The 13,312-nt window shown below is 33.1% G+C and overlaps 2 protein-coding genes across 3 annotated transcripts; one reads left to right on the forward strand and one right to left on the reverse strand.

Annotated features, from left to right (window-relative positions):
• The first annotated feature begins 98 nt into the window (after window positions 1-98).
• On the forward strand, window positions 99-3,292 carry LOC118040296 (5'-adenylylsulfate reductase 3, chloroplastic). Of its 2 annotated transcripts, none has more exons than XM_035047199.2 (4): window positions 99-410; window positions 519-657; window positions 1,594-2,299; window positions 2,415-3,292. In XM_035047199.2, the coding sequence occupies exons 1-4, from the start codon at window positions 266-268 to the stop codon at window positions 2,640-2,642; spliced, it is 1,218 nt and encodes a 405-aa protein (XP_034903090.1). In that variant the 5' UTR covers window positions 99-265; the 3' UTR covers window positions 2,643-3,292. The 2 variants fall into 2 exon arrangements, with proteins under 2 accessions (XP_034903090.1, XP_034903098.1); XM_035047207.2 differs by having other exon boundaries at window positions 101-392.
• A 641-nt stretch (window positions 3,293-3,933) lies between these two features.
• On the reverse strand, window positions 3,934-4,940 carry LOC118040316 (aquaporin SIP1-1). Its single transcript, XM_035047220.2, has one exon. The coding sequence runs from the start codon at window positions 4,829-4,831 to the stop codon at window positions 4,106-4,108; it is 726 nt and encodes a 241-aa protein (XP_034903111.1). The 5' UTR covers window positions 4,832-4,940; the 3' UTR covers window positions 3,934-4,105.
• Window positions 4,941-13,312: the final 8,372 nt, after the last annotated feature.

Genomic DNA, 13,312 nt, shown 5'->3' on the forward strand with positions numbered 1-13,312 from the left:
GTAGGTTGGTGGCATCATGGAGTCCATGTGTTACGTACTATATGTATGGTTACCGATTTGTTTTTCCTGCCAAGTGAGATTTTATGTAAACTGTGGACTCTGGAGTGACCAGGTTCAATGAACCTGAAACCCTACTGCCTTTTCAAGCTCTCTTCCTGGAATATATGTTCTCCAGCTATCAGCAAAACAAAGACACGGAGGTTTTAGAGAAAGGGAATGAGTTTTGCGTTGTGTTTTCTTGTTTTTAGAGGGACACAGAGTTGCAATGTTTTCTCATGATCATGACCCTTCATGCTGCAGACGCTTGTGGCAGTCGAGGTTCACTACCAGCTTCTTCTGTTCAGTATCTTTCCATGAGATCAAAGGTGGCCTTGTGTTTTTCTTCTTTTTCGGTATGTTCAGACCAAAAGGTAGAACTAATATTTAGTTTTGTAATATTCAGTTTGGCTCTTCCCATGTACCTCATCATCAAAGTGTCTGTTTTCATGTAATTCCTGAGGCTCAACTAATTGTTGCAGAGATTACTGAGAAGGCTGAACTTGAAGGTGTAACAGAAGATCATGGCAAGCTGGCAAAAGAACTTGAGAAAGCTTCTCCTCTAGCAATTATCAACAAGGCCCTTCAAGATTTTGTAGATGGCAGCGCCATTTCTTTCAGGTACTTTGATGCCATGCCCATGTCTCTCGATTAGTTGGATATTTTTAATGTAGATATTTAGATAAATTGTCAAAAATCCATGAGATATAGAAGATTGTCGTCTGAACTTCCAATTCTAAAAGAAACATGCACAAGGAACATATATACTTCATTGGTGAAAGATTCTACGCTAACCCTAACAATGACATGAGGGGTCGTTGCAACAGGAGTTAAAGTATATGCAGTTCTTAATGTTGAGAATGAAAGAAGAAGATGTTAGGTTCTGTAAATATTTTTGTTAAAATAAAGGGGAAAGAGCAAGCGCAGCCTGACCTTTTTTCAAAAGGGAAAGTTCTTTGTTGGTAAGCTATTATTTTATTGATGATGATCATCAAAACAGTTAAGAGAGCTCCCAGTTGTGGCCGACGCTTTTGGGTTGTCTTCTTTGGAATCTTTTCCATTTTCTATTCAACTTTTTCTTTCAGCTATCACGATTCACAGCTACGGGAGATTCCTAATTAAAAAATATATTTAGCATGACAGCCAGATCAATTAAGCAACCAATAATGATCGACAATGCGATCTTGACAAGATCATTTAGAATATATAAATAAATTAATGCAAACGTCAGCTATTATAGAGACACGCTTCTAGCAGAAAACGATGTGAATGGAAAAACGCGAAGAGTAGAGAAATCCTTCGCAAGATTCTGAAAAAAAGAATAGCATTAAGGGACAAGCTGTGTATAAATTGTACAAAGTGTCGTTGTCTAGGTATCAATTACGTTTAAACGAGGTCAGTTTCTTATGCTAAACATCCAGCCCTTCCATCTGAATTAATGAACCTTCAAGAGAGACAGTGCAGTCTAGTTCTTTGGTGGAATTAGTACTGTTGTGGAGATTTTGTCACAATGCCTTTCAGTTTTATGAATTGAACACAGCATTTAAAATCATGCAGTGGAGCTGAGGATGTGTCTTTGATACTCCAATCGGGGGTGTTTGGCCTGGACACGGGGAGGTTGAGCTCACAGACGTCCGACGAACTCTTGGATGATGTGGAGAAGTACTACGGCATGGACATTGAATACATGCACCAAGAATGCTGTCAAGTACTACAGGTGAGACCTCTTAGAAGGGCCCTTAAGGATCTTTGTGCTTGGATCACAGGCCAAAGAAAAGATCAGTCTCCTGGCATTAGAGCTAGTGTTCCTGTTCTGCAAATTGACCACCCTTCAGTTGAAGGAATTGGGTGTGGAACAATCAGCCTCGTGAAGTGGAACCCCGTGGCAAATTTGGGCGGCCAGGCTATATGGAACTTTCTCCGAACCATGAATGTGCCTGTTAATAGTTTGCATGCTTTAGGATATGTCTCAACTGGTTGTGAGACTTTCACCGGACCGGCCCTCCCCTGGCAGCATGAGAGAGAAGGGAGGTGGTGGTGGGAGGAGGGCAAGTTGAAGGAGAGTGGACTACATAAAGGAAATATGGAATCTGAAGATGCGCAAATCAGTGAGCACATAAATGGAGTTGTTTCCTTCACAAATGTAAATGACCCCATTGCTGATGTTTTCAACTCCCAAAACTTGACCTCTTTGAGCAGGGCTGGGATGGAAATTTTAGGCACGTTAGAGAACAGATCTGAGCCTTGGCGTCACTTTTGCCAGGTAAAAGTTCATTTCATCAATAGCCTCTAGCTGATTGCAATTGTTAATTATTAGTCCTACACATAACCAAGTTTCGTTTTTTTTCTTTTTGCTTTTTCATTTTTTGAATTCACAGGCCATGGAAGATTCATATGTCGAGTTGGCAGCTAAGCTGGTGAATGCTAAGGTCAAGATTGGGAAGTTCAGGGTAGATGGTGAGCACAAGGCAAATGCAAAGCAGAAACTTCAGCCCAGGAGCTTTACCACTACAGTAATTTTCCCTGCCTCCAGGCCTAACAAATATTCCTCGGAGAAAAGGGACATTGATTCACAGTTAGCTTTTGTCAATTCGCTTCAATGGTGATGAGCATGCTCAGATCCATACTTATCCATTTGCGAGAAACTCGAGTCCAGAGTATAGAACAAAATCATGGAGCAGGAAAGTGTCAGTAATCTGCACATCCATCCTACTATTGCTTTCATGGTGATGTCCTTCACAAAGATTCAGTGTTCTAGCATTTGTGGTGAGATTGAAGAGTTCCCCTTTGAGACTTCAGATTTCCTCATACTCAACCATGGATTGCAGTAATCTAGAGCATAGAACAAAAACATGGAGCAGGAAAGTGTCAGTAATCTGCACATCCATCCTACTACTGCTTTCATGGTGATGTCCTTCACAAAGATTCAGTGTTCTAGCATTTGCGGTGAGATTGAAGAGCTCCCCTTGGAGACTTCAGATTTCCTCATATTCAACCATGGATTGCAGACAGTATTATCAATTCATTACATTGTTTCCTTTTTGTTTGGAAGAAATCAACTTCGCTGTTAAATGTAGTAGCGGAGCCAAACCCAATATGGAGTGTGGTGCCTGAAAACATTTTCTTCTTTAATAATACCATTACTTGTACCAAAATCTATCTATGAGTTCAATGTTTGTGTACTTTTATTTTGCTTTGCGTTCACAATCATAAGATAAAAGATCCCAGTTTCATATAAATTCCATTGGTGTTATCATTTACTCCCGTTACTTATCTGTAACTTGCATCCCTGCTGTCTTATCGACTCTTTATATGGTCCGTCCACTATGGCTTTGACTGGTTGCTTGCTTCTAATAATTTTCTTCCAGGCAAGGAAAAGAAGCATAAGACTGAAATAAAGCTTGTACTTCCAATTCTATCTCAAAACATGCGATGACTAGGGTTTGGGTTTGGGTTTGGGTGGACTGGACAATCCATGAATGCTCAAAACTCACAACTTCAAGCTACAAGCATAGTTCATGGCGGCGCCAAAAACAAAACTGACTGCTTGACAGGGACAACGCAGGCTTCTAAGACATTTGAGCTTTGGCAACTCAAAGAACTATGCTTTTTCCTCCACTTTTTCTCTCCTCCACTCTCTCATGTATCCAGCTAGTTGTTATTGTCTAAATCAAAAACAATGAGAAGGGTATTGAATATGGGTATTTCAGACTCATGATTAAGCAACTGGCATTCCTACCACTTTTACATGGAGGCTGAAACACCATCAACAGTGACTTTAGATTCAGTGAGCAATACAAATTACAAACATCGACTGTTTCGAGGTTTTAAGCCCCAATAAAACCCTCACTCTCCATTGAAATCATAGGTCTGCACAAACCCATCTGCAGCCACAAGTAGTTAACATGAAGAACAAATCACCTCAATTAAACAGATCAATTCTTGAAGATGCAAAGATAATCTCAAATATTCATAATCGAGGCACTAACACTCGAAAACACGCGACATTAATGATGAAAATCAAATACTAATATTGATTGCTACTACATCTATGATCTATCCCCCCTCTTCAGGCTTTCTTGTCCTTGATTGGTGGTGCCTTGAAAAGGAATTTAGAAATCAAAGCAGCTAAAGTTGCTCCTATAAAGGGGCAAATCCAATAAACATAAAAGAAATCCCAAGTGGTGTGCCTATTGCTCAAATAAGCCCATCCATAAGCATTGGCAGGATTCATTGAAGGGCCGGTATACTTACCTCCAGCCATAACCAGTCCCACAGTGGCCACAGCCAGCAACCAAACCTTCAACACAAAGTTTTTAGGACCCTTGAGCAAAACAAAATGTAAAGCAAGACAGATCAAAAAAGTCAACACCCCCTCAGCGATTGCCCCTGTATGCAAGTCCACCTTCAACGACGGACCACCTCTGAGCACATACCTGTACTGTTTTGGCATCACTTCCGTAATTGCCATGGCACCAGCAACCCCACCAGCTGCCTGAACCGGAAAACGCAAAGCCATGGACATGAGAGATGCATCAGGCTTTAGGCCTGCTGTGTAGAGAGTTATGGTTGTAGCAGGGTTGAAACTGGCACCACCACAGGAAGCTCCTATCAAGCTGAAAGTTAGCATAAAAAGAGCGGCTACATTAATGGTTATGAAAAGACCTGCTATGGACATGGCTTCAACACCCACATATGTTGCTATGATGGAGGAGAAAACACCCAGCAAAGGAACGCTGAATACCCACATGCATGTCAAGATTCCATCTACTATGGCTCCCTTGATTGCTCCCATCTCTCTCTCGTTTTCTCTCCACCTACCCAGCAGCACAAGAACTCTCTCTCTCTCTCTCTCTCTCTCTCTCTCTCTGCCTTGATCTTCCCAGTTCCTCCTCTATGGTCTGAAATCAAATAGAAAAGGACAGCAAAAGGAAGGAATATCAAGTTTAATATAAAAAATAAACAGAATTGATTATTTAGTTAACACGTGATATGCTACTACTAGCCTTCCATTAGAGCATCTCCAACAGGCGTGTCACATGAAAAGTTAAATATTAAAAATTATTATTTTTAATTTTTTTATATTTATTTTACCATTAAAATTAAAAAAAAATTAAACAAAATACTAAAATATTTTTTTTCCACAAATATTATTCTTATATATCTCTCAAAAAGCTAAAACCAATCAAATAAGGCCACTAAAAAAATAAATCAATTAAATGTAACCATATAAAAAAAAAATAACGTTAAACTTATTAAAAAATAATAAAATATTAGCTTCTTCCACTCCAATATAATTGGCTTTTCAAATGGCTCTTTTTTATTGGAATAGATATTGTAAAACAAACTATATTTATATTATTTAAAATGTGTTTGGTATTGCAGTAGCTGTTGTGGTTTGAAAAAAATAATTTTAGTTGAGATAGGTTTAAAAAAAATAGGTGTTTGGTTAAAACTGTGATTGAAATTGAGGTTGAAGAAAAAGTAGTTTAATGTATTTAGTTAAGAATGTTTTAAAATTGAGGTTATAAAATAATTTAAATATATATATATATATATATATATATATATATATTAATATTGATGATTTTTAATTTAAATATTGTAAATTTAACTATGGCTATTATATCATAAAATAAAATCATACTTTATATAAAATATTTTTTTAATATTCCATTGAACTATCTACAATTCCATCACGTCTGAAATACATCCGACAATTTTCTTGGTTTCTTTAACACGCAAGAACATAACTTGTAAAATATAATTAGGAACAAATTAGAATTGTGATCAAATTCTGCAAATACCACGTCATCAAGTGAATAAAACACAATTAAAAATATTTTTTTAATTTTACTGGGTCGGACCCGGTTCAATGTATTTTACGCGTTGGACCGGACCCGGTTCTACCAAAACAGTGGAGCATTCACTGAACAGTGGACACTTGCCTCCACTGTTCAGTGAATAGTGTAGCATGGATGCATTGAGCCACGTAAGAAAGCAACAAATTGTTGTTTTTCATTTCCTTGCGTCTCGCACGCAATTCACTGGGAGACCCATACACAGTAAACCGTTTTTTTTTCTTAACCAAACATTTGCTCAGTGAGTTTTAAAAAAAACACAAACTCTAATGTGTAGCCAAATAAGCTCTTAAAATGTTATTTTATCAATTTAGCTTTTCAAAATAGCAGTTTTCATTGGAGATGCTCTTAACATTTTATAAAGACAACCTCATTTTAGGACAAACCTCAAATTAACCCTTAAATTATGATCCCATTTTCAATTAAATCCCAAATCTTTAAATTTTATCAATTTTACTTCAAAATGTAATTCACAGTAAGCAATATAATTTATTTAATCATCCACGTATAATGGCAGTTAAAAGGAAGATTTTTACTCTCTTTTTTCCCCTCGAATTCTTGGAAAAAAATTGATAAATCAAAAGTTTTGAAACCTAAAAATTGAAAGATTGATGCGGTAGCTTTTTGAAAAAATAGATACAATTGAGTAATTTTATCTCTTTATTTTTTATTTTTTTATTTGATATTAATAGAGTTTTTTAGTTTTTTTCTTATATAAAAAGTTGTAATAACCTTTTTGCCAAGTAAGACTTAGATTAATAAAAATCAAATATTTTAGATGTCTCACTATAATTATTGTATTTTTAGTAAATTTTGTTAATATTCATTCTCGCATGCATTAGTTGATATCACAGTCTCACAATTTATAGTGTTTAGCTGTTGTGTGTTGTTATTAAAAATCTTAGTGGTATAACTAATGATGAAGTAACTTGCATAAATATGTTAAAGACACATGATGCGGAAGCCTCCATATAATAGGATTATTGATTTTTTGACCAAAGAAGTTTTGCTTAAAAAATGTTATTTTAAATGTTTTCATGGTGCATGATAGTTTTTTACCAAGAAGGTTTTATACCCACAAACAATTTAAACTTGACGTTGAGTTTCTTCTAAATTAGAAAATTGATAACAAGAGCTTTTTGAGAAAATAGATGTTTTTTTAGTCATTTATACATCTTATTTTTGAGTTTATAATTTTTATTTGTTAATTTTGTTAATTCTATAATATTAGGCTTTTGTTGTTGTCCTATTTAAAGGAATAGTTTTTATATTTTTGTTTTTGTATTCAATAATAATAGGGTTTTTTAAAAAATTTCTTATATAACATACTATAATAATTCTTTGATAAATGAGATTTGAATGATAAAAAAAATATCTTTTCATTTATAATTATGGTGTTTTTAATTTTTTAATGTTTTGACTGGCGATATAGAGTGTTTGTTTTTTAGGTAACTTTTTATGGTTATGGTTTTAAAAAAGTAAATTTTAAAAAAGTATGGTTAGGTGTGATTAGTTGGATTTAGATACGTGTTTAGTAAAAATTATAGTTGAGGTTTATGTGTAGCAAAAAACGTGTATAAAATATTTAGTACAGTTGTGTTTGAAAGTGTAGTTGTAGTTGCTTTTCAAAGTGTTTTTTACTTGGAAATGCATCAAAATAATTTTTTTTTATTTTTAAAAAATTATTTTTGATATCAACACATCTAATTGATCAGAAAACACAAAAAAAAAAATATTAATTTGAAGTAAAGAAAAAAATTAAAAAAAAATTCTAAAATTTTCAAAAGCGCTTTTGAAACTCAAAAACAAACAACGTTTTATGAAACTTAGTTAAAAAAATATGTAAAAACTGCTTCATAAAAACAGCATTCAAACTTAATTTTTTATTAGACCCGTAGTATAAAATATAATTTAGCATGTTATCAAATACCTTACTGTGTTTTTTACACCGCAAACACAAAAGTCAAATGTAAACAAACGCAGCTTGTTTGGGAGTGTGATTGTAGTTGCTTTTTAAAGTGTTTTTTATGCTGAAATGTATTAAAACAATTTTTTTTATTTTTTAAAAATTATTTTTAAAATTAGTGTATAAAATAATTTAAAATATATAAAAAAATTAATTTTTAATATAAAAATATTTTAAATTTTCATGTAACGCTATTTGAAACGAAAAACGAAGGATTTGATTTACTATAGGCTGTACAATTGTCACTTTTTTTTTTGGAATCGATGCCCTGTACAATTGTCACTCTCTCTCATTGGTCGCCAACTGGCCACGAGGCCCTTACAATAAAGGACAAACCTTATTTTAGCCATCACAGTATCGATTTCTCATCATACGGTAATATTACTTATTTTTGCTACATTTTTCTAAAAACTACTAAATTAGTTTATTTCTCAAGATAGGATGTCATTTTTTAAGATATAAAACTTCTTTGTATTTTCACTAATCTAGTCTTCATAAATAAAAAAAATTCGAGAAACATGATTTGCATATAAATAAATTGTACAGTATCCATAGATGAAGAGATATCTCAAGGATATTTGAGAATATAATAATAATTATTTTTCAAAATATTTTTTATTTATTAATGCATCAAAATAATATTTTTTATTTTTAAAAAATTATTTTTGATATAACAAATCAAAATTATTTGAAAACATCAAAAAATTAATATAAGATAAAAAAATTAATTTTTTTTTAAAAACACTTTTAAAACACAAAAACAAACAAAAATAAATGATTTGAGGTAATGTTTGATATTATGGTAATAATTATTTTTTAGAGTATTTTTTACTTTAAAATATATTAAAATAATTTTTTATTTTTTAAAATTTATTTTGTATATCATCATATTATATTAAAATATCCAAAAGCAATAAAAAATAATAATTAAATTCTGTTATCTCAATCATTTACTTGTGGATTCTAGCGATGAGAAACTTCTTTTTTAAATTGCAACATCATTTTTCGTGTTAATTAATTGTTTATATAAAATTTATTAGATGTTTTTTATATAACATTCTTTGATGTAGACGCTTACCTGACATATTAAAGTGAAAAAAAAAAATGTGAAAGAAATGTGGGTATTCACAATCGAGGACTCACTCTGAGATGTAGCCAAAGAAAGTCGTTATCTTTTGTCCAATCTCAAGTCTCAATTATTCTCCCAAAAAAGATAGCCTTCAGGTGCTGAAATCTACATAGCCCTTTCTGACACGGCGCCATGTGATATTTTACATTAGGATAAAGATTGTTTTTTAATTTATTTTTTATTTTTTTAAAAATTTATTTTTAATATAAATATATCAAAATAATTTAAAGTAAAAATGCATCAAATTTTAATGAAAAACAAGTTAAACCTCAATGTCAAAAAAACACTTACAAATTATCTTATTCGACTAACATTCTTTGGATACTTGTTACCTCATTTTTATTTTTTTATATAACATTTGATATCATGTAACTTTTATTTTTTAAAAGTGTTTTTCAATTCAAAAAAAATATTAAACTAATATATTTTTAGGTGTTTTTCAATAGTTTTTATTTGTTAATATATAAAATAAATTATAAAAAAAATATTATTTAAATATATTTTTAATTGAAAAGCACTTTTAAAAAGCTTCACACACCACAATATCAAACACACAAATTCTCATTATTATAGTGTCACAGCTTGAACAAAAAAAATCTTGAAAATAATCTTTTGACATCTTAACTCAAAATAATAACCAATAAAAAAATGCATTGAATCATAACTTAATTAAATATAATATTAATTGTCGCACGTGTGCGGCGTTGCGGCGAAAATATATGTTTGTTGTTTCCATTTTAAATCTACAATGTAAATCTATTTCTATGTGGAAAATGTGGGGAGACAAGAAATTCTTGTCTTTGATCGGTGAAAAATAGAATGGGAGTCGCCACTTAGTATTTTGGTCACTAGAAACCCTAACTGGTCTCAGAGATCGGGTACGGGGACTGGTTGCGTAAAGGGAAGGTATTAGCACCCTAAATACGCCTTACCTAAGGTAAGCTGCATTGTTTGATTGTCTGATAAAAACTAAGGTGTTATTGTGTTTCTAGTTGTTGGTCAGTCCATGGTTCAAGAAAAATCCTTCTCGGTAAGGAGGTCTTTATCTTATCGGGTAAAATCCTAACCGTTCTAACGTCTATACAAAAAACTTTATTTTTAATATTAGGAATACATTTTACGTATAAATTCGTAATCCCAAATACTAAAAGAAGACAAAAAGAATTTTTTAGAATTTTTGAAATATTGGTCTAGTTCTCATGGCTTGAATAAACTGATTATTAAAACCAAAATGCATGCTAATACATATATTATTTTGACATTTCCTTTATTGTGTGAAAATACGATGTCATAATATTTATATATATATATTGGAGAGACTAGGCCGTATGCATTAAAATAAAACATTTTTTTTTATGTAAATATATATATATTTTTTTATGTTTTGACGAAAAACCGGGTATTTTAATATTGGATTTGTATCTTTAGGGTATAAAAATACAACCCAATATTAAGCCCTTTTAATAAAAATATGCAGGAAAATCAACAATATTTTTAAGGATTTTTTAGAATTTTTTTGAAAGCAAAACATTTTTTATTTTAAAAAATTTTGATGTTTTGACGAAAACCGGGTATTTTAATACTGGATTTGTATCTTTACGGTATAAAAATACAATTCAATATTAAGCCATTTTGATAAAAATATGCAAGAAAATCAAAAATATTTTTCAAGGATTTTTCAGAATATTTTTTTGATTTTTTTTTTATATATATCCACATATATTTAAATAATATAATAAATATAATAAATAATATAATATATTATGTGGGCTGGGCCGGCCCAACTAACTGGGCCGGACTCAGCCCAAAAAGGTTGGCCCGATCTCGGCCCAACAAAATTTCTCTTTAGTTTGGGCCAGACCCGACCCAGAAATAATCAAAGCTGGGCCAGAAGCAGCCTGGCCCAGCGAAAGAAATCAAACGGGGGGGAATTAATTTTCCCCTCCCCTCCTCCTGCATGCATAACGATTCTGCATGCAGGAGGCAAACGCATGCAGCAAAAAAATGCAGGGGAGAAGACTTTACTTGGCGTGGAGGAGGCGATGGCTTCCTTAGCGGACTGCTTCACTGGTGGTGCTGCGGTGGAGGCCGGTGGCGGTGTCGTGGCTCACGGACGGCGGCTCCAAGCGGTGCTACTGTTTCAAACGGCGGAGGGAGAGGTTACTGCTCTTCCTTTCTCCTCCGCGTGCTTCCCTCTTCTTTCGTTTTCGTTTTGGGTTTACTAACGATTCTCTCTCGTTCGGTCCTTTCTTTCTCCTTTTGGTTCGCTCTTTTTTGTTTTCGGTTTGTTCTCTCCTCCCTGCGGTTAGTTCTCTCTCTCTCTAGTTCGTTTCTGTTTTCTTTCTTCTTCTTTTTTTCTGTGTTTTTTCTTTGGTTCTCTCTCCTCTCCCTCGGTTCCTCTTATCGTTTTCCCCCTTCTCCTCGCGTGCCAGTGTTAAGTCGCCATTTATAGGGGGCAAGGGAGCGGGGCTCATTATGGCTGTGCATGGGGCAGGGAAACGCCGGTCGGTTGGCCAGTAGCCGCGGCTGGCAAGGCGCGGCTCCCCCGAATTTTCATCATGAGAGAGCGTGGGGCTTCGGGTCGTGACAGAAGCGTGCGGAGGAGAGAGGCAGCAGAATTAAAACAAGAAAAAACAAAACTCTTTCTCTCTTCCCCTGCTGCACGTCCAGGGGAAGAAGAAAGAGGAACAATGTCTCAAAACGACATCGTTCCGAGCTTTCCCTTTTTTTTTTTTTTTTACATGAAACGACGTCGTTTTGGACAAAACACGTCGTTTCATTTAAATGGCGCCAGCACATCAACTTCCAAATCAGCCCTCAATTATATTTTGTACATTTCAATTGCATCCCTTTCAATTTCCGTCTCCGCCCCTTTTGTTGGCCGCGTTTTTCACTTTGGTCCTTGGTCTCTGATTCATGCAATTTGACCCTCAATTAATCAATAAACTTCTAATTTCTTCAATTAGGCCCCTGAATCAATTCAATACAGCCCCCTCTATCTTCGCGCCTTTTCCAAATTGGTCCCTGGTTTCGGATTTTCACAATTAAGCCCCTAATTGGCCATTAAACTTCAATATTTATGCAATTAAGCCCCTGATTTGACCTAATAAATTCCTAAAAAATATATTCTGGCCCCAGAACTTAAATTTCTTCCAATTAAAGCCCAAATTGACTTTAAAATCAATTTTTCTTGCACTGAAATCCTCTATAAATTCAATTAAAAATCAAATTAAGTCCATAAACCTCCAAATTTGGACTTTTCTCCTCAAAAATCAAATTTTCTTATCCACCAGGGCTCTCATCATTCAAGAATATATTGTCAAAAATCTGTATTTGTATTTTTAACCTCTTTGACTAATTTTTCTGACCATTTTCTGGGCGCTTCATGCCTCCTGTTATTTTTCTAACCTCTTTTGGCTATTTATTTTATTTTTTGTGGGGACCCAAAAATGGGTTACAACATTAATCATCTCATATCAAATAACCTAACTTCAAAGTCAAATAAAACCAAATTTATTACAAGTCCAAAATCATGAATTGATCTAAATATTGAAATATTAAAGTCTAGAAGTCAATTATAAGCTTTCAAAGTAATCACTTGACATTTCAAGCCATTGAAAAAATAATTAATTAAATATAGAATGAGTGTCACACACACAGTAAATAATAATTCACCTTCATAGTTTGATAAAACATGTTAAAACTTATCAATACATACAAATCAATTCATTTATTATACAAAGATTTCAGTACTTTCAGAGATTTAAAAAATCAAGAGCATAGTTATAAATCATTCACAAACTTCAATAATTCAAACAAATCATTTTGAGTACAGATATGGATGGATTGCAAACTTATATTCAAAGTTGAAAAACTATAGTTATTCTAACCACAATAACAATGGGTAATATTTTACCCTATAACTAGGTATCAAATTCTAAATAAAATATCTATAAATATCAACATATAACTCTTAAATGATGAGTTTAAAACATAGTTAATTAAATAAATCTTCATATTCAATCCATAAATTGATTCGTAATAAACAATTTCAAAATCATCTCCAAAACACTTTTACAATCATAAACATACTTTCACAAAACACTTAACATTATTTACAAATTATTCATCATAACCGATCCACCTAATTTACAAAAAATAAATGTTTTATTAAGAAAAAAATCATTTAGTGCGTGTGTATATTTTTTAACTCAAAATAACTAATAAAAAAGATGAACAATTACTTCCTTTACAAGCAAGTCCAAGATTAGCCTTGGACAATTATACACCGCTAACAACATAACACAAACAATCACCATA

The sequence above is a fragment of the Populus alba genome, chromosome 14 (assembly GCF_005239225.2).
Source record: "Populus alba chromosome 14, ASM523922v2, whole genome shotgun sequence".
NCBI lineage: Eukaryota > Viridiplantae > Streptophyta > Magnoliopsida > Malpighiales > Salicaceae > Populus > Populus alba.